The sequence below is a fragment of the Ceratotherium simum genome, chromosome 10 (assembly GCF_057802395.1).
Source record: "Ceratotherium simum simum isolate JZ-2026a chromosome 10, ASM5780239v1, whole genome shotgun sequence".
Lineage (NCBI taxonomy): Eukaryota > Metazoa > Chordata > Mammalia > Perissodactyla > Rhinocerotidae > Ceratotherium > Ceratotherium simum.
This window is the reverse complement of record NC_141909.1, coordinates 46,453,041-46,475,890: the sequence shown is the minus strand read 5'-3', so window position 1 is coordinate 46,475,890 and position 22,850 is coordinate 46,453,041. Positions and strand designations below refer to the sequence as shown.

General features: G+C 40.7%; 1 protein-coding gene across 2 annotated transcripts in view; it reads right to left on the bottom strand.

The window, feature by feature from the left end:
• Positions 1-22,061, bottom strand: part of DIAPH3 (diaphanous related formin 3) — a 480,740-nt gene extending 458,679 nt beyond the window's left edge. For both annotated transcript variants that reach the window (XM_004433600.3, XM_087436004.1), the window contains exon 1: positions 21,691-22,061. In XM_004433600.3, coding sequence (XP_004433657.2) covers positions 21,691-21,870 — 180 coding nt within the window. In that variant the 5' untranslated portion in view covers positions 21,871-22,061. The remainder of the gene's footprint in view (positions 1-21,690) is intronic.
• Between the last annotated feature and the right edge of the window lie 789 nt (positions 22,062-22,850).

Below are 22,850 nucleotides of genomic sequence, written 5' to 3'. Positions count from 1 at the left end.
GGCCCCGTGGGCAACGCTGCTGCAGCAAGCCCAGGGCCATGTGAGAATCCCTGCCCCCCACTCCATCACTCTAGCCGTTAAACATTTCCTCAGCCTGCACACATATGTATCTCTTGTCATGTGGCTCACTTTAAAATCGGTGTCCCTGGGCCGGCCCCGTGGCTTAGCGGTTAAGTGCGCGCGCTCCGCTGCTCGCGGCCCAGGTTGGGATCCCGTGGGATCCCGGGCGCGCACCAACGCACCGCTTCTCCAGCCATGCTGAGGCGGCGTCCCACATACCGCAACTGGAAGGATGTGAAGCTATGACATACAACTATCTACTGGGGCTTTGGGGGGAAAAAAATAAATAAAATTTTAAAAAAAGAAGTACAAGAGGATTTCAAAGAAGTGAGAGATAGTGAGCTGGTAAAAGTGGCACAGGCTTTACCGCCATGAAGCGACAGGCACCAATTAGCACTGTTTTAAGAGAATTCAACAATCTTTGGTGTGCAGGATGAATCACCAATTGCAGCATTTACTCCAATGCTTAGTCTATCTCTAAGGTACCACTCAATCTCATAAGCCTAGTACTAAAGTATCAAAGATTGTTCATTATATCAAACCATGACATGACACTATTTGCTGGTCAAAATGAATCAGTAACAGGTTACTGACTGACACAACAAAGTTATACCTGAAGGGAGAAAAGCAAGGATCAGTCCTCTCAATCATAATCTGTGGGTGATGATGGTATGTTCAAGTGTTGCTCCCTTTTGTTTTAAAGTCCAGATTATTTCTTTCCACCAATACACTTAGGAATATGTATTTTAACCTAACAACGTTTCTGGTCCACAACCTGTGTTTATTTTAATCTCAATGCCAATTATAAACATTGTAGAAATGTCAAGTTTTATTACTACTGATCATAACACTGAACACATCTACAAAGTCTATCTAAGGGTCATCTCCCAGGCAAGCACACAACACACCTAGATGCGAAAATATTCTTCAAGGGCTCCAGATTTAACATTTCAGAAGGGTCCGTAAATAATACTGAAGTTTCCATAGCATCGAGGACAAGAATAGAGCTGGCTCTTTGATACTGTAAAGAAAAGCTTTTAAGTTGACTGGCTCTTCATGTGGTCATATTTTTAGTCTGAGGTGGACAAAACTGAGAAAGGAGATGTTAGGAACAGGTGAGAATTAGGAAAAGCTCTCCAACTTCTTTGAATCTGTTCATTTACTCAAACTCGTAATCCTGCCTACCTCAGAAAGATAGATACCTGTCCATGATCCATTACCAAGGCTTCTCTCCTCTCACCCACCCAAGAATCCAAACCTCCCTTTTCCCTAACTCCTTCTTTGGGAAGGAAGAGTCATCAAGAATGATCAGCTTTCAGGAGGAGGCATCATTCAAGCATCCACAGAAGCGAAAAGAAAAGATCCATTTCTAAGAGGACACAAGGTTTTCAAAAAGATCAAGAGGCTGCAACATCACTACTAGAAAACAACCACCTCTCAAGAAAAACCAATTATCAAATTGTTACTAGGACCTCTCACCTACGTTACACATCATGGGGGCTGGATACCTAACAAGTCATTTTTTATTCTAATGGAACTCTAGTGTTCTTTTTCCTTCAATAATCTCATTGAACACTGAGGTAAAATTAAAGGAAAAACATAATGGCAAATTCTAGTAACATAGCTTTTTTTTTTTTTTTAAAGATTTTATTTATTTATTTCCCCCCCCCCAAAGCCCCAGTAGATAGTTGTATGTCATAGCTGCACATCATTCCAGTTGCTGTATGTGGGACGCGGCCCCAGCATGGCCGGAGAAGCAGTGCGCGCCGGGGATCCGAACCCAGGCTGCCAGCAGCAGAGCGCGTGCACGTAACCGCTAAGCCATGGGGCCGGCCCTAGTAACATAGCTTTAATAGCTATTGTAAGATGTTCTCTTCAGCTGTTCCAGCTCTTCTCGCCTATACTACACCAGGTCAAAACTTTTCTGCAGTGGGTCCAGGAAAAAGCAATTCAAATCTTTGAACCTCTTTACAAGTAGGTTCAGTTCTAGCTCACAAGACTCCAAGGCCTTTTTCATCATCTGGAGAAGGCTGAAAAGTATTTCAAGTATTAGCTGGAAGATTTAAAATAGACCCAAAGCTTTCGGAATCACCTTGAAGCCTATCCAAACTACTAAGTTACTTCTCAGAGTACCTCAGCCTCCTAGACGTCTTGTCCAAGACAAATTTAGACTGAATATTCCTAAGGCCAATATAGCCCCACACATCATTTTATATATATTTAAGAAGGATTTCATTTGTTTACATTCTAGCATCACCATAAGGAAAGTAAATTTGGTTAAACCTTTTTAGAGAACAATTTGGCCAAACAAATCCTATGTTCACATTCTTTAACCTAGTAATGCTACTTCTAGAATCTATACTTAGGAAACAAGAAATAAAACCAAAGGTTTATACACAAAATGTATCACTACAGTTATTTTAAGTAGCTAGAATTGTAATCAACCTAAAGCTTCCCAGAATATTGGAAAGATAATGACATAGCAAAATGCTTACAATACATGGTTACGTGAAAAAAAGTTGTATTTAAAATTGCATACGCAATATAATTCCAACTTCACTAATACATACATTATGGAAAAAATAAGACAGAAACCATTGTTAATTTTATATATCTCGATCATGGGATTTGGAGCAATTTTTTTTCATATTTTCCTGTATTTTCCCAGTTGTCTAGAATGAGCATATTTATTTTTATAATGAGAAAAGCTTTTTACGTTACTATGGATAATAATTTTCACACCAAGCAGAGAATATAGATTAGTTCCTTTTCAAATAAAAATGCATGTATTAGCACAAGAAGTAAAAATGAAAATCTAAAAGATCTAATGAATACTGTGAACACAGACTTTTTCATAGGCTGGGGGTTTTTAATGCATTTTTTCAAATATGTCAGAATACATTAAGCACATTATTCATTTGTTTTCTAATTCACATATATAAATTAACCAATCTCAAAGAGCTCCTTGGCTTTGTGAATTATTGATGTTGTCACCTGCTAGAGACTTAATTCCAAGAAAAATATACGAATCACTACATCACAAACACAAATTCTTTTGACACAAATTCAATTTCTGTGGCAACAATAATATATTGACTTAGCTTTATTTTTCTATTTTATGACACTTATTAATGGCAAGGATAAAAGAAATCTATCATTTTTCTTTATTGTAAATGTAAGCGATCTCATGCTATCTTGAGAAAGTTAAGGTAAATACCACCTAATTGATAACTCCTCAATGCAAATGAGGACATGATACCAAAATACAAGAAATAAAATATAAGACTCATGATTTTAAGCAAGACCTAGTCTCATAATCTTAATTTTTTTCCTACTACACAATATAATTAGGCTGCCAATATGTGCAAGACACTACATTAAATATAAAGAGGACCCAGTCCCTGCCCTTAGAAGCTTAAAACCAAAAGAGCAGCAAGACAAGTTAATAACCAAAATACAAGACAGTGCGATAAGCACCACCACAGAGGTATTCAGTGGTGACTGGAAGAAAAAGCATTGCTAATTATACATGATCAAACACACGCTAATTAACACGCAAACATAGCAATGATCTAAGGCTAAAGTCAAATTAATTTTTAGCCATGATTTAGGTAAAAGTTGTAATACAGAATTTGTTCTTACAGAATGAGGGATTCCTAAAGCACTCATTCATTCAACAACTATTTATTAAACATTGCTGTTCTCCACAAGGGATATATCAGCAAACAGAATCAAGATTCCTGTCCCAAAGGAACTTACCTTCTATTGGGGAAGCAGACAATAAACATAATAAATAAGTTACAGAGGATGTTAGAAGGCAATGAGCGCTCTGCTAAAAATGAGAAGTAGTTCAGGGAAAGGGGTGCCGGAAAGCAGGGCAGGAGGGTTTGCAGGTTGCGATTGTAAATGTGGGGACCGGGGTCGGCGTAGGCCTGACTGAGAAATGGCGTTTGAGTCAAGTTGCAAGTGGACTAAGGAGGTAGCTATGTGGATATGGGGGAAGTGTTTCAGACAGAAAGAGCAGCCACAACGAAGGCCATCAGAAGGAGCACGTCTGGTGCGTTCAAGGAACAAGAACGCCAGCGCAGCAACAGCAACACGCAACCAAGTCGGAGAAAAGGGAGGAGGCAGGTCAGGCCCAGGCCACTCTAAGGACACCGGCTTTTATTCCTCTAGTGGAATAGTCACACATGCTCGAGTTTAAAACTAGTTATAAATAATCAACTTAAACAATAAATAGTTCAATCCACACATTATACAAGATACACAGCGGGAAAGGAAACAGGTCTGTTCTCAAATAACCATTTCCTTCAGGGCCCTTTAAGTGGCTGGTTTGGTTTTGCCGCAAGGAGTCATTGACGAGAAAGTATTAGAAATATTCCCAAAACACTGCAAAGCCTACAAAGGCAATTTTCAGACAAACTCAGTTAATTCTATTGCATTAACAAAAACAATTTTTTAACTATAGAATTAGTCGGGGGCAGGGGGGAGGGAATAACTCAGCAGGTTTGAAGAAGGTGAGAAAAAATTTTAATTACAACAGTTTAATTACAACATAATCCCTCAGACCCCTCAGAAGTCTGACTGTCAGCCCTGGAGGCCTCCCTCAGGATCTGACACAAATGGAATAGTGCCCCACAGCTATCTGAGCACAGCCACAGGGACCCGCTCGGACAGCATCTCCTTTCTGCACTTTTCCTTCCAATACTTGTGTAAGCAGTCCCCATGTTCAATCAACCTACCAAGGTTTCTATTTCCTGTCTGGGCTCTGACAGAGACACTGCCCCTGTCCCTCCCCTCTCTGTACCTGCGGTCAGGCTGTTCCCGTTACCCTGCATGTCCACCTACTCACCTTTCAAATGCCACCAGCTTCAGGAAGATTCTCTAGCTTCCCTCGCATCAAGTGTGCCTCTCCCGTGAGGGACTTACATACTGCCTCGTGTTTACCGGGCAGAGGCAGCCTGGGTTCCAGGATCAAACTCACCTGGATTCGAATCCAGCTCTGATATTGATCAGTGGTGTGACCTTGGGCACTTAAACTCTCCAAGCCTCGGTTTCCTTATCTGCACCAGGAGAATAGAAAGCATCTGCCCTCATAGGCTTGTTAGGAGCCTTAATTAGCAGTCAAGTAAAGCGCACCATGTAGTACACCTGGTGGGGAGGAGGCTTTACTAAACCTTGGTCCCCTTCCTTCTACTAACATCCCCACAGGCATCACCTTCGTTCAGGTCATCATCATTCTCCTCAAGGACACCCTTGATAGTCTCCTCCTCCCTGTGCCCTGTAATCATTCTCCAATCCACTTAAATCCATTTGTAATTGATGTAAATGTGTGCAGGTCTCCCACACTGGGCTTGGACTTCTTGACGGCAGGGATTTTTGTCATGGTCACTTTGCCAGCAGCTCTATTTTGCTGGGTGCCAATTATATTAGACCATCTTCTTTTCAGCTGCTGCAGCCTCTCACATGTTATCGTTTTTCTTTGGGGCTCAGATCCTGGGGTTGAGAATTCCAAGCAGTGGCAGTTTCCCAATGCCATCCCTAGAGCCAGCATGTTGTCTGGGCCTCAGGAGACCGACAGCTAGATGGACGAATGAGATATGAGGTATGCAAACAGACTAAGCAGGTATTGCACATATTAATTTATAGTAAGGGTGGGTCAACCTTCATTACTATCCAGAAATGATGATCCCACCTCTGTCCGCTCATCGCTCTTTGTATACAATTCCCTTGGGTCACTGATCACTGTCTTGCAGTTGTGTTTATGTCTTTTTTTTTTCCTTAAATGTGGCAGGGACCTTGTTTCCCTTATGTTTGAACCCCTAGACATACCACGGTGCAGGGAACATTTTAGGCCAGTGGTTTTGAACCTGACTACACATGAGAATCACCTGAAGAGTTTTTGTTTTCTTTTCCTAATACAGGTGCCTGAGTAATTTGAGTAACCCCAAAGCAACTGTATCATAATACCCAAAGGTAGGGCCTGCCGTAGTGCTTTTAAAGCTCTCCTGGGTGATTCTAATGTGCAACCAGGGTTAGAAACCACTAAATTGGGCAAACTATTTCGAACTAGTCTTCTTAGTTAAGTCTTAGCCTTCTAATACCAAGACTAGCATCAAGGAATCTCCAAAGCTCCATACAAGTAGACATGGTAGACACGAGTAGATATGGTGGACACGTGTTGTTTATCTGCTTCATGCACAGAATCTCTTCTCTATGACATAGGGGTGGGCCCAGCAGTCTTCATTGTTCTTTGTGAGCCAGCCCTGGCCCCAGCTGACATGAGTAGAGCTCAACACCTAAACACAAGCAGCACCAATCAAATCCTCACTCTCCCAGAAATCTGGATTTGGGATTCAGAGATGAGAATTGGGATCTGCTCTTGCATGGACCAAGAGCAGGCACGTATATCTGGAACTGTGAGGCTCTGGGCTAGGCTGCAGAGTAGTGCAGTGGAAGCCACACTACGCAGAGATACAACAGTGGAGCAAGTGCCTAGAGCGAAGCAAAGCAAGACTGTAAGACCCCTGAGAAGAGAGAATCAGAGAAGCTGCCAGCTTTCAGTTCCCTTTTGCGAGGCCTAGCTACACTTACTGTGCTTGATCTCAGGAAATACCCCTGTGTGTCTTTACAATTGCCTTTTCCAAGCTTAAACTAGATAGTGTATGGCTGGGGGAGGGGGAGGGGGTCTGTTCCTTTAAGCCAAAAAAGGCCTTGACTGAGACAGAATCCAAGATTGCAAAATGAGTCCCTAGGTACCCATATGACATAGCCTCCCTCATCATCATTACTAAGACCACTTACTGAGCACTTCCCATAATTACTAATACACCCAACAATCCTATAAATTAGCCATTATCCCCATCTCAGAGATCAGGAAAATGAGTGTCACAGAAGGTATGTGCCAGAGCTGACTGAGTGGCCAGGCTGGGAATGGAACCTTGCTCACCGTGACTCCAAAACCCAGGCTTATGCCCCCCTTCCCTCAGTGCCCCCTACTCCACGGGACAGCTGCTGTTACCAAAGCTAGGAGGAAGACTGACAGTGGAAATGAAGCCACTTCTGAGCTATTTATGGGACAATACATTTGAAAATGAAACCTTAACAAGAAAGATGAGCATAATTCCAATTGGATGATTATTAGGTATCACAACACTGACTACAAAGTCCTATCTTAAAAGGTCAGGTGAGTGAGTATAAGAAGGTGGGGATGGGGGGAATTGTAATTTCTGTAAACTGATTAATACTAACAAGAATATATGTTTTGCTAGAGAGTTTCCTCCTTTATTTTTTTAAAGTTGCTCTCCCTGGTGTATAATAGAAATGTAACTAATAGTTTATTTCTTATTTGAAGAATTTAAGCTTTAGTACACACCACAAGTCTTATAAACCATGGCCTCCCAATTCAGACTAAAACATAAGCCACAAAAATATCCACATTCCAACATATCATTCAAAAAAGAAAAAAAACAATCAAGTCAGAAATTAATTACAGGGCAATAGCTAATTAAAGAAAATTTCATTTTTAAATCATTGATAAAGTTTGAACTCTTTTTTAAATACCTAAATCACCACTAAATTTTCTTGCATAATTTGATTACTCCTTTTTATTACTACCTTCTAAATTGGTTTGTCACCGAAAACGAGTCAAAAGCTTTACTGCTTATTTACAAAGCTAACATCTAAAAAAGGGAGAAAAAGAGCACAATTCCAGCTCTTACATGAGTCCCAGTACTACATATAAAATGTGGATTACATTTTACATCTCTTTTAGAAATATTAACCAAGCAGGATATAGTTATTGAGCATCTAAGCTAACAAGACATCATGCCAGGCCTGGCATATAAAGGCCCATAAAACACAGCATCTGCCGTGAAGGTGTTCACAATCCAGTAGGTTCCAGAGGAAAAAATAAATAACCTGGGTCACTTATTTTCCCTCTTTGGTGATTCAGAAAATAATATGAGTTACTGTCCTGCCAGGGCTACATAAACTGAAATACACGGATTCCTCACCGTAATGCTTTTCATTGCACTTGCCATCCAAAGGAATTTGGAGAGAGAAATCCTTGAATGGGATTAGATACAGAGCAGCCCAATACTGAACCAAACCTGTACGGTGTCATATGACGACATAGTGAAATTCCAACACATAACACTTTATGTCACAGCTAGGTTTTGAACACACCAAATTCTCTAGTTAAGTTGCAAGGTCAAGCGACTGCAGCCGAAATTGCCCCTGGCAATATTCCAACAGTGCCAAAGGAGATTTCAACAATGACTCTGTAGCAATAACCCAAGTATATTTGTAAAGGACGTCTAAAAAAACATAGTTTCATGTTGATTATTGCACCATTCAAACACACTAATAAAACAAGTCAACAAAGGTTATGGGGAAGTCAGCAGCTGACAGCCACAGGCAGTGGAAGGCACTCAATGATCCTAATAACCTAATGCAAATTACTGAGGACTGCAGATCTTGCAAGAATATGAAGATAATTCTCCCATATCTGTTTCTTTATTATTATTGAGATATAATTTACATATAACATTGTGTAAGTTTAAGGTGTACCTGTTGATTTGATACATTTATTTATTGCAGTACGACTGCCACTGTAGCTTTAGCTAACATCTCTATCACATCACATAATGACCATTTCTTTTTTGTGGTGAGAACATTTAAGATCTAGTCTCGTAGCAACTTTGAAGTATATAATACAGTGTTGTTGACTATAATCACTATGCTGTGCTTTAGACCTCCAGAATTTATTTATTATCTAGCTGTAAGTTTGTACCCTTTAACAACATCTCCCCAATTCCCCAACCCTCCAGCCCCTGGTAACCACCTTTCTACTCTGTTTCCACAAGTTCAGCTTTTTTAGATTCCACATATAAGTAATGTCATACAGTATTTGTCTTTCTCTGTCTGGCTTATCTCACTTAGCATCATGCCCTCAAGGTCCATCCATGTTGTCACAAATAGCAAGATGTTCCTCTTCCTCATGGCTAAATAATATTCCATTGTACACATGTACCATATCTTCATCTATTCATCTGTTGACAGACACTTAGGTTATTTCCACGTCTTGGCTATTGTGAATAATGCTACAATAAACACAGGAGTGCAGATACCTTTTTGAGATCCAGTTCTCATTTCCTTTGGATATATACTCAGAAGTGGGATTGCTGGATCATATGGTAGTTCTATTTTTAATTTTTTGAGGAACCTCCATACTGTTTTCCATAGTGGCTGAACCAATTTACATTCCCACCAACAGTGCACAAGGGTTCCCTTTCCTCCACATCCTCCCCAACACTTTTTCTCTCTTCTTGATGACAGCCATTGTAACAAGTGTGATCCCATGCCTGTTTCTGTCATCACTGATGTTGTTTTGCTCATAAACCTATCATTGAGGGCAGCTTCAGAGGCTATGAAACTGTATCATCTTTGCCAGAATAAGATGTGCGTGTTATCCAGCAGGAGTAAATCATCACATCATTGGAAGGCAGTCTGACGTACAGGTGAAGACTCTGAGGGCCACACGCAGTCCCCTGAAACATGAATGTGGGCCAAAGTCTGTCATTAGCCACTAACTACATATGGCTATTTAAGTTAATTCGAGTTAAATCAAATTAAAAATTCAGCCCTTTGGTAACATTAGCTACATGTGGTTAGTGACTATCAAATTGGACACAGCAGAACAGAACATTTTCATCTTCACAGAGAGCTTTATAGAACAGCACTGATCTAGGTGGTGGTAAAAGCTAAAGGAATGGATGAGCTCATGCTGGAAGGAGGTAAAAAGTAAAAAGAGTAAGAGATCAAAGAGACAGTTCTTGGGAACACCAATTTAAGAGGGTAGGAAGAGGGATGACCAAAGATTAGAAGAACCTGCTATAGCAAAGGTTTCAAGAAGTGAGGGGTCAGTGCTAATACTTGCAAGAAGTCAAGTAAGATGAAGCTTGAAAATCAGCCACAAAGTTGGCAGTTGTTGATCTGCCAAAGCAATTTTAGTGGAATGACAGAAACAAACAAAAGGTGGAGGAACCAACAGGAGGTGACCAAATCCCTCATTTATGAGCGCGCTCTATCTTTTCACGATGCCATTGTATAGTAGCAGGAACCAGCTAGGAGCTGTTTCCTATTTATGTGTTAATCCCCATTGTAACACATTGAATCATCATATCTAACCTATAATATTACGTACTATTGTTCCCATTTTGTACATGAGGAAACAAAACAAAAAACAAAGTAATGTTCCAAGGTCACACAGGTATCAAATACAGATCCAGGTCAACTCCAGAGCCTGAGTTCTTAAAGATTACACAACGTGGACTCCCTGGGAGCACTTCACACTGTTAGTTCACACCTCCCTTCTCCAGACCAAACTGAATGTGAGCCTTTTGACGTCAAGGACCAAACTATACCCCCTGTGCTATGGTAGAAAGGGCATTCAAATATTTCCTGAATAAATGAAAACAACTAATTCACAGAATCTGGCTATAAGGGAAGGAAGCAGAGCATGGTATTCAGAGGGGGCAATGGGTCAAGGGAAAGTTGGAGAGGGAGGTTGTTGGTTTTATTTCTGCTTTTTCTTTTATAATGGAAGATATCTGAGCATTCTTATAAGATGGAACCTGTAAAGAGTGAGACAGTCCTAATGGAATGGGGCTGGGTCAAGAACAGGGGTCAAGGGACTAACCTTAAATGGGAAAACAGATATTTCTTCTGTGGATACTGGAGGAGAAAGGAAGAAGAATCGTTACAGGTACAGAAGATTACAGCTGCAATAGCAGGAAATTGAGCAAGTTCAAGCAATATGGCCTTTTTTTTTTTTTTTTCCCCCAAAGCCCCAGTAGATAGTTGTATGTCATAGCTGCAGGTTCTTCTAGTTGCTGTATGTGGGATGCGGTCTCAGCATGGCCGGAGAAGCGGTGTGTCGGTATGAACCCGGGATCCGAACCCGGGCCGCCAGTAGCAGAGCACGTGCACTTAACCACTAAGCCACGTGGCCGGCCCCACAATACGGCCTTTATTTTCTCTCTGAAGAAGGTGTCAAGGTGAGTGTCAGGGTAACCATGTCTAAGATCTTTTACGTGAAGGCCATGGTGTGTTCCCGTATGGATACAGAGTGAGTGCTTTACACATACACACAGAATATCATTAAAGGATACAAAAGAAAATCATAAAAGTCATCATTGCATCTGTACGGGAAAAACCTGAACTGGTGGTCTGGGATGTAACAGAGTCATAGCAAATTTCACTCTGTACTCTTACACTGTTGGGCTTTTTAAGAGACGCATACATTACTTTTTCAATTTAAAAAACTACTTACCACAAAAAGGAATCAGGCCCAGAGAGAAGGTAAAGAGAGAGATAATAGTTTAGCACAAACGCTGAGAGAAATGGAAAAGGAGGTAACCAAAGAATTAATTCAAAGCCAGGGATCTGGAGCCAGACTGGCTGTGTTCATACCCATCATTCCCTATTCCCAGCCGCGGCACCTCAGGAAAGTTCCCAAGCCTCTCTCCCTGTCTCAGTTCCATCACGTACAACACAAGGGTGGTGAGAGTACCTACTACAAAGCCTGTGTGAGGATTAGGTGATTAAAACAGTGCCCAGCCCACTGTGAGAGCTGAATAAATGTAGCTATTGTGATGATGATTATCATGTAGCAGCTTTGAGGACCCACTAATCTGCAGGCCCATAGACACTCGATGTCTAAGGGCATCAGTTCAGGTAGCTGGGAGAGGTTTCCACCAGGAAGCAGCAGCCCAGTTCAGCCACAGAGAAGCCCATCAGGTTGCTCCAGGCTTGGCAATCTGAGGCAACTAAACAAGGAGGCCAGAGGTTCTATTACTTATTTATACTCTACCTTATCTCAGGTTTGAGGAGGCGAGGCATGTGAAGTCATCCTAGCTCAAAAGGAGATCCAGGTTGCTTTTATGGAGTGTAGGTTTCATGTGGAGCCAATGTTGTCAGCAGGAGGCTGACAGAGAAAGAGAGGCAAGGTCAAGGGGCTGGAGGTCTGGATGAAACAAAAGGTAGGGAATACATCCAGGGACCAGACCTCTTGGTGTGTTCCCCACTCTAATTAAAGTCAGGTCCCTGGACACAATGCAGGGGTCCAGCAGGGACTGGGGAATGAGGAGGGAGGGAGGTGGGAAGCAGCAGAAAGGTCAAAATGCTGTCAATAACCAAGATCCCATCGTAACCCGTTCAAGATGACCAGGCCTAGAGAACTCAACACTGCAGAGATGGGATCTCCCCTACTTTGGAGTCCACGAAAGAATCAAAAGAATAAAACTAATAACAGCTGTCATGTATTAACTGCTAGGCACTGTGCCCAAGCTACCGTGACATGCGTTACCTCAACTAATCCTCACCACGATCTACAGGCATACATACTGGGATTATCTATTCCATTTTACAGACAGGAAAACTGAGGCACAGAAGTTAATTAATTTGTCCAAAGATATACAGCTGTATGTGAATCCAGCCCAAGCCTTTTTTATCACAGTAGTTAGGGGTGGGGCTCTAAAGCCACACTGGCAGGCCCTGGAGGAGATTGCACTGGCAGGTACAGTTCTCCAGTAACCCAGATATGCTTCTGATAGTCTTTATATGCCCTTGCCCATCACCACTGAAATCTTTTACAAAAAGAAAAAGACATTTAGGGTATATTAATAACATTTAAATTTAAATTAATCATGAATAGATTAATGAACCAGGCGGTATAAGGTTACAAGAGTAATTTTGCATAGATTTTCAATTAGCCAAGCATTCACATTTCTGCTGTAAGCTCAAGCCTATACCAGGCACCACCAAGAGAGAAAGTGACTTTCAAAAGCTTTACAAACACGTGCATAAAGCAACTGAAAGCAGGTTCAAGATAACATATCAATAAGAGCAAAATAATACCCTCAGAAGAGAGGCTGAATGAAGTTAGAACATGGATTTAATTGGAGACCGTCACCTTTTATAAAGAAATGAAACTGTCACATTGAATTTCTGAATGCAGATTATGTGCATTCTATTTTTCATGTTCATTTCTCAGGCTGTCAAATTTTTCATTAGAAATGAATTGTAATTGTCATTATGAATTGCATTCTATCCAAGGGTTTGATAAACAAAAACAGTTTAATACTATACTACAGTCCATAATTAATGTCATCAATTTGCAAATCCTAGTTAAAAATTGAATGTTACAAAGTTTCATTTTATGATGCCCAAATAAACAGGAAAATGCAGCAATTACAGGATAAACTCTCCAAATCTTGGGAAGATACTTCATAAGAAAATTAGCCAAATAAATACAATATCATGGATCTTACAATTAGACTAACCCATGTATCTTACTAAGAGTTTCAAGAAATTCTACATCATAACTCCAAAAGAAGCATGCACTTTTGTTTTTGTTTTTGTTTTTTCACCTTTCAGAATGACCTAGAATTAGCAATAATTTCCTTGAAGACAACTGAACAGGTATTTAGCCATCTTTAACCCATGAAGGTCTGACTTGGACCATAGTTACTTGAGTATAACCCAAGTCCCTCAGCACACAGAATGCCCTTAGTACATATTTGCTACACTAAATCCTAGTCCCCCCTTCCTTTCTGGTATTTAAGATGGACTATGATGCTCAAAGATGGAGAGATTAGAAAGTTATTGGGTATTAATTCCATTCACAGATCTATTTTTAGGGAAAAGATATATAAATAGGAATCGCCTCCAAGAATAAAAACACTAATCAAAATAGAAATTTTTTTTAAAAGCCATGTAAGCCCTTACCTCAAAAAATGAAGAACAAAGATTAGAAGGAGATATAGATATGAAGGGAGGAAATGGACATTTCAACGTAACTGATGATGTTTCCTTTCTGAAGATTATTGGTGAGTAGCACATAGTGTTCTATACCTCTTTGGTATGATAAAATATATTTTTTAAAGATTGCAAGGGAAATGCTTACCCTTAGAAAACTATTTAGAAATGAACTGTTTTGAAGCACGTTGTATGCAACCTTCACTACTGATAAATTCTTACTAATCATTTTTAGCTCATCACTAGACAAAAGACTAAAAGTACAAAACCTTCACCTGGTTCAAGTGCTTCTCTAATTTCTTGACATAAGTCATCTCTAGGTTCCTCAAACTGAGATCTGCAGGGCCCTTCCACAGTCTCTCCACTTCTATAAGACTTACTAAATTTTGTGTTTTTCCAAGATTGTCTTAAACATTAGAAGTAAAGTAAGTATACTCTGGACTCTGAATGACCACTCTATAACCATGTTTCATCAGGCACTTTTGGTGACCACACTTGCATTTGTGTGTCCTATCAATATGGCATCAGAAGAAGGCCAAAAAACACCAACATCATGCCACGTAGGTTTTCACAAGCTCCTCCACTTAGGAAGAATTCAGTTCCAAAAGCCTGCACATAATTCCAAGATGATGCTATTCAAGGAACCATGTACCCACAACCACAGAAAGTTAAATTTCAAGAGAAAAAGGAATATAGATGCTGGCAGTATAGGCTCCAATTCTTTCTGCTCTTTTCCAACAGTTTCATACATTTACTAAAAAATGTTTACCTATGGCTATTTTCTTTTTATCATAAACATAAGAGTTGACTACTTCACCCAGACCCTAAAGTCAAGACCTGTGAAAAAGACAGAGATGTTCAATGACAGGCCTCTCCCAACACTGTGGGGCTCAGTCTTTGTGTTCATCCGTTTACAGTGAGCTTGCTCAGCCTCTGAGATTCCGTCTCTATCTCAGAGTCAAGTCGACAGAAAGGAAAACAGCAAACCATACACATATCTTTCCACTATTAAATCCAACAATAATGACTTAATGTCAGCAAAACATCATCAATCACATTAAATTAATGTTGTTGTTAATTTGAATTTTATTGGGTTTATAGTTTTGTTTCGAATTCTATATGTAAATCTGTTTGGGTTTTATAGTTGTAAATGAGCCCTAAGCATTAACAGTTATACTTAGTTTTACATCTATACATATATAAGTAACATTATTTTTATTATCATTCAAGTCCACACGTGAGTATCACAAGAAATTTTTTTCTAAGTTAGAGGTTGTTTCCTTTCTAGGTTTCTTTCTGCGAGTTTCATTTGTACACAAGTTTCATAGTTGCGTAATCCTCATTTTACAAATAAAGAACCAACTCCTCAGAAAGCTTCAGAAACTTGCTCTGACCATTCAGTCATCAGAATCAGAACCCTGCATCAATCTGAATGTCACCCGGCATGCCAGGACAAGAACTGAGAACACAATGACTCTGCCTCTGCCACTTAAGGAAAAAGCCTGGACCAATTAAGATTTTCTAGTATAAGAAAGCTATTTAGGGCCGGCCCCGTGGCTTAGTGGTTAAGTGAGCGCGCTCCACTGCTGGCGACCTGGGTTCGGATCCCGGGCTCGCACCGACGCGCTGCTTCTCTGGCCATGCTGAGGCTGTGTCCCACATACAGCAACTAGAAGGATGTGCAGCTATGACACACAACTATCTACTGGGGCTTTGGGGGGAAAAAATAAATAAATAAAATCTTTAAAAAAAAAAAAAAAGAAAGCTATTTAAACATCCAATGTAATATCCCCAATGCCCTAAAATATAGACAAAAATTGTACTACAACTATTACTACTATTGATAACAACAAAAACAACAATCCTTATAAATGGTTAATATTTACATAGAGGTTACAATGAGCCAGGTACTGTTCTGAGCCCATCACATTAACTTTTAATCTTCTTAACAACCCCATGTTACACATGAGGAAATGGAGGCACAGAGAGAGGTTTAGTAACTTGCCCAAGTTCATACAGCTAAGTGACATAGCTGGGATTCAAGACCTAAAAGTGATACAAGTCACTCTTCATAAATGGGTTATTCATGCTTCTTCTACAAAAAACTGTAAGAAAGGATGGCGGTGGGTCTTTTTAAGAATAAAATCTATGGCAAGCATTTCCAAATAGTTTTCATTAATTAGCTAGTAACTTGAATATCCCAGCAGCAAACTTAACATACTGAAACTCTTAAATTCTCCCCTAATTTAATAATGATTATTTGAGTTGCTTTTTGAGAAAATTACCCCAATGGTAAGGTATTTCAATGCCACCCTGCTGCTGCTGAGAGAAAAGTTACCTTTGTAGATCCTTTTCAAAGAAAGCTCATGCTTTGATCTTTAATATCCCATGAAGTAAAAGGTTATGCTTAATCTATATTTTATAGATCTAAAAGTCAAATTAGTTTCTGGGATAAACAAGCAGAGTGTGATAGTAAGCATATTCTGTAGTATTCATCTCATTCGTAGTTTGGAGGATACTATGTGCTGAGTTAAAGACAATTACATTAGTGTAATAGGTAGCAGTTTTTTCTTGTATTATTCTGCAGGCATAAACAAGTTATACACATGTTAATTTATATTCTATATAAAAAGCCAATTTTAAATCCAATTTATAAGGCAATAAATATATAAAGATTCTAGGACACAGCAATAAAGTTATGCCATAAAGTAGAGTTAATTCAAGACAACAATAATAAAAGCATGACAAATTTTAGCATTCAACCAACTGCACAAAGGTGTTTCAGGTAACATCTGTTCAGAAGCAATTGCTACAAGACAGACTAGATGAGATGCAAGGTGTAATAAATGTATGTCAGTTTGCTTGCTTCATAATTAAAGACATGAGTCTTTGAAAAAAAGCAATTAAGCTTTGCTCTAAATCTGAAACAATCATCCTTACTCCCACCTCTTTTTACCCACACAGAAAAGATCCAGAGCAATCCACAAATACTAAATACCATATATCATCTATTTTCAGCACTAAATGTATCCCCAAAAGCCACTTGATATATGTTGTTTCTTTTGATAAATCATACATTAACCAACAAAAAAAAATTTTATTTTCTCTGTTAGGAAGGATAAAAAGGAAAGAAAGTCTGGGACGATTCACAGCAATTTACTTAGAAGACTGGCCTGAATAAAATGATTTTACCTTAGGAAAGTTTCTCTTGATGTCTGATGGATTAGGTGGAATTTTGACATGAATAAAACTCAGGTGCATAAAGACTTCAACTTAGAACATCATCTCCAATTCGTCACAGTTTACCTCTAGGACAACTAAAACCATCACTTCAGCTACAGACTTAATGAAGAAATAAATTCAAAAAAGAGCATACAAAAATCACCTCCATCTTTCCTCAGCTTTCTAGCAACTATGAAAATGACACAGCCAACCAAGATGAAGGAAGGTTCTAGTTGTTATTGCAGAGGACCAAACTGTGGTTATCTTATATCCCCCCAAATCACAAACCTTCCAAAATAAAATGATACTACAAGGAAGAGATTTAAATGAATCTGATGGTTATCCCAAAACATACATTTATAAACTGTTCAACCTTTCAACGTGGCCATTCTCACAGCTACACTTGCTGTGTTCATTTCATAGGGCTGCCATAACAAATTACTACAAACTTGAGGGCTTAAAACAGCAGAAATTTATTCTCTCAGTTTTGGAGGCCAGAATTCCGGAATCACTTTCACTGGGCTGAAATGAAGGTGTCAGCAGGGCCACTCTCTCTCTCTGGAGGCTCTAGCAGAAAACAGTTCCTTGCCTCTTCCAGCTTCTGATGGCTGCCAGCATTGTTTAGCTTGTGGCTGCATCACCAATCTCTGCCTTGGAGTCACATCCCCTTCTCTTTTGTAGTCAAACCTCCCTATGCCTCCCTCTTATAATACAGGTGTTTGCATTTAGGGCCCACACTGATAATCCAGCATAACCTCCCCATCGTAAAAGCCTTAACTTAATCATACCTGCAATGTCATTTTTTGCCATATAAAGTAACATTCACAGGTTCTGGGGATGAAGACGTGAATATTTTGGGGGGGTTCATTATTCAGCCTACCACACCTGCCTCCAAATAAACCCAAAGCAATTAGGCAAGCATGCTCTAATCTCATCAAGTCTACTGATTTCAACTCTACTCAAGTACAATCAACAAAAGTTCTCCAATTTAATACCTCTTCCCACCCCACAACCTGCCTATAACCAGGAAATCAGGAATTCTATATTCATTAAAGTCATTACTAACTATTGTTAATGGTGCCTGAATGAGAAAAGAAACAGTAAAGATTAAAACTCCCAACAGCATGGGAGAGTAATACAGGACAGTGACTAAGAATGTGTACTCTGGAACCAGCTTGCCTAGGTTCAAATCCCAGCCTCGCCAACTGACAGGTATGTGACCCCAAAGCAATTTAACCTCTGTACCTCGTTTTCCCATCTGGGAAATAAGGCTAATAATACCACCTACCTAATAGGGTTGTTGACGTTTATAAAGCACCTAGAACAGTGCTTGGCTCACACATAAAGTTTCACTGTTTTTACTAGCGATGCCCAAACATGGTAGACATACAGATACAGGGTGAAAAATCTCACTATCAAAACTGAGGGTACTGTAATGAAATAATTAGACAATAACTAACTATTCAGTGGAAACTATAAGATTAGACACAAGATTTACACTAAAGTCTATGAGAACTTTTAAAGGTTATTCTTAACTAAAAAGAAGAGCTACTCTGTCAACTTGGATCACCGAATTTACAGGCCTCCTGCCAAAAGACTGACCCACATCCTAGAGATGGAGACTTCTCCAGAAGCCATATGTCCTGCTCTCACTCTGGATCTGGTGGCCACCACTGTAGGGACTGTGTGTTTCTAAGAGTAGTGGGAGGTAGGAATGAAGTGCCCAGTATCACTGAAAGGCTGTTCACGATAAGTAGGGCAACTCTTTTGTTCTAGAAGGGAAATAGGACTGAGGCCCGGGTATTGATGGTGTGACCTAGGATAGGTACCAAGTTTAATGATCCTACTGAATTCTATCTACTTTCACAACGTCTTCACCTAGGTACCTGTCTTGTCCTCCCAGCCTCCTCTGGTTGCATCTCGACCCCTAGTAATTAGCCCCACTATCTCAATACTCACCGCTTACCATATTTTCTACTGAAGCCAAGTTGGTTAGTTCACAAATAGCCCAAAAGCAGTCAATTCATTGTGCAGCCAAACTATCAGACATTTACAATAGACTAATTTCTACTAGTTACACATATCTATAGACAGAGGTTCTATGCTACAAACTTTTATACACAATTCAAAAGTAACTTGAGGCCCACAACTATTCATTCAGTAGAAAACAAGGATTTGTTTGTCTGCTTTATCAAGGCTCCAAGTAAAAGAGGATTTCAGTGGGTGCACAGCTCCTCCCTTCCTAAACTAAGACAGGAGCAAGTGACCAGTTTACCACTCAGTTCTACTACCAGTTTGTGGCTTTGTAGAATATGCAAACACCAGACACCTAAAATATCCCTACTCCTGTCACATCACCAACCTACATTACTTGTTCCCACCAAAAGCAGCTGCCCCAGGCAACTAGGTGACCTAATGGCTAGGTAACCTGAAGAGATTCAGGCTAACATCACTTCATACTAAATCAACGGAACGCCAAGAACCGACTTGACATCCAGCAGTACAGCAGTCTGAACTATAGAACAATCACTTTTTGAGGCACTGCTGAGATCTCATGAGATCTCCAAAGATCACCCTCCATCCCAAAAACAAGAGTTACTACAGTGGAACTAAGAGCAGTGAGAAGTAGGCCAACTGGGAACAGATGCTCAAAAGGCAGCCTTGAGACTGAGATGCTGAGCCTCAGGACAGGAACAGAGTTAGAGCTAAGCCTGGAACTCCAGACCCCCTAAGAGTCCCAGTTCATTAGGGAGGTGGCCCCAAATCAGCAGCACCCCCGGGCCCCTGGTGGAAACAGACTCAAATCATCTCCAGAGAAAAGCATCCCTAGGTTAGGCCTCCTAGAAAATAGGTTAAGATAAAGCAATGAGCTTACAAAGATCAACAAGCACAGGGGGAGAGAGAGAGAAAAGCGACCACGAGTGCGAGTCACTGTAGAGTGTCCAAAGATTGCACATACCAGAACTGTCATATAAAGAATAAGAAGAGTCAAGTAGAAAATGTCTAAAGAAATAAAAAAATAAGAAACAAGGTCAGGAATGGCCAGGCAGATTTGAAAAAGAAGCACATGGAAGTTACATAAATAAAAAATAATTGCTAAACTCAAATATTCAGAACAAGTTAAATAGTAGATTAGACATAGCTGGTGACAGAATTAGTGAAATAGAAAATACATCTAAAGAAATTACCATGTAAACAAGAATCAAAATTAGTTTCAGAGATTATGAAAGGTCCAAATTACTCTGAAATTAATTATGAAGTCATGATTCAAATCAGACCCCTATCTAAAAACACAGTATTTTAGATATGTTTATTAGTTTTAGAACTTAAAAGTACTGTTTTAGACATCTTTTCACCTTTATGATAACCTTTTTAACATACAAAATGCAATAACATTATTAACCCAGAGAGTAGCCTATAATAGCAATACAAGTCATTGCCCAGGGATTCTTCTCAGATTGGGTAGAATCTCTCACTGCCAATTTGACCCTATCTTATTTATTTCTGAGCTCTGTCGAGATAACAGTCAACAACATATTTGATCCTCCAGCAAAATTTCACCATTCCTATGGCCATCTTGATACTTAATTTAGCAAAATTAATCCATGTTGTCCCTCATTTTCAGTATTCTGATACATCTCACAGCTCTGCTCCCAGTTTCATTCAACTATCATTTTTAACTGTTATACTTAGCAACTCACACTCCTCATCCACAAGTCTTTATTACCTTAATTTGTGTATCCTGACTTAAATTTCTAACAATTTTTATTTGTTCACAGAAGGCACAAGCTGTATTGTAAAATTTCACCTATGACTAAAAAAAATGTTTTCCGTACTTCTAAATAAAATGAAGAGGTCAGTACTAAATTTTCAATTCTGTTGGACTCACCCCAAATCTATCAGCCCTCTATGTGATTTATTTACACACACACACAACAAAACAATCATCACTGCCTATACTTTCACTAGCTGATACCAACAAAAAGATTCACAAAGCACTAATCATGACACTTCCCTTGAGTATTAAAGTGAATAAGTAACGAGAATAGCGAGTTTCAAATACTTAGACTTCTTTCCAGCCTAAACAAAACATTCTTTAGCAGTGACCACATGGCCCGCCAAGTTTTAAAACGAGCTGTTTCGACTTGGAAAATTATATCTACCTTAAAAAGTTCTTGGATTAAAATAAAAGCAGAAAAAGAAATAGTATCACCTAAAAGTTCACTTTGATATGTCTCATACCCTCAGACGCTCGAGGGGGAAGGGGGAGTCCGACTTAAAAAATGCAACGTCCACCTAGGTGACGATATATTTGAACTGCCTTTCACGTTAGCCTTAAGAAATTTGGGAAACACAATGATCAGTATTTGTCAAAGGATACAAATAGAATTGGACCCTGTCGTTGTAAATCTAAGAAGAGATTGGCAGCTTTGGAAATCTAGAACAAAATTTGGCCTCCCAGGCACGTGAACCCACCCCTTGTAGTCAGCCAAGTAAGTCAGTTGAATATATTTGAACTATCCCAGGACTGAGCAGCAGCCGTAAGCGAGGCGGGAGCTCCCCACCCCAGCTCCAGGCGAAACTTACAAACTTGGGGCGTTTCTCTCCAGGCTCCTCCGGGCCGCCGGGCGGCGGAGGGTGCTGGGGGCCCTTCCTGCGCGGCATCTTGCTTTCCCGGCTGCTGCGGGGCACGGCGGAGGAGAGGTAGGGGGCGCCGGCAGCGGAGCCCTGCGCTGGGTGGTGCAGCTGTGGCCGGTGCCGATCCATCCCTGCCCCAGCTCCAGAGGACGGAAAGAAGGCGGCCGCTCTGCAAGACACAAGCTGGGAGCTCAGGGATCAGTGGCGAACTCGCCTCCCCGGTTCCGCCGCCCACGCCACGGGCCGGGCTCAGCCCAACCGCTGCAGCCGGGGTCGCGGCCAACACATCCGAAAACTCCCGCCACCGCGGACCGCCCGGGACCCGCCAATCCCGCGCCGTTCTGTCAATGACACTCTCGGGAGCCGCCCCTTCCGGGCATAACGAGACGTGATTGGCTGCGCCGTCAGTTCATTTCGCCGCTCCACCCTCCTGGCGGTCCAGGCAGCTCACCTTAAGGGCACAGGGTGGGAAGCGCGCAGAACCTGCTAGGAAGTCGCTTGTCTGGGTTTTTTTGGAATTTGGAGAACGGATTCCTGCTAATCTGGAATGCAGGAGAAACCCGCTCTGCGCCACCATCTGAGCAGCGCCAGAATGTGAAGTCATCTCCTAACCCTCTCTTTGGACCGCTCAGGAGGCTCTGGTGCGATGGTCACTGGGAAAAGTAGTTCTAGGATCTGTGCTTGATGGAGTGCTAGGCGGGAAAGGACGACACCGCCCACGCAGCTCCAAAAGGATGCCTTTTCGACCTATTTGCTGAGTGTCTGCTGAGTGCCCGCTCTGGGGTAGCAGCCGGGTCCGCCAAAATTCAGAAAGCGCTGGGCCACGCCCTTATGGAGCTCGGTCTAACGTGGTTCGCAAAGCCTTACATGAAAAAAGTAATGTAAACGTTACAGCAGTTATTTTAAAGTTCATTGAGAACAAAGAGAGGAGATAAATCGGAAGGTGCGGATCTGGAAAGGCGAAATGAAGGATGTGTAGATTCTCACTAGGCGGAAAAGAGTTGTGACACCTTCGGATAAAAGGCATTCCAGGCAGGAGCAAGGCCAAGACGGGTCAAGAGCGTAGAACTGATGTACACCTGAAATTTGTACAGTGTTATAAACCAATG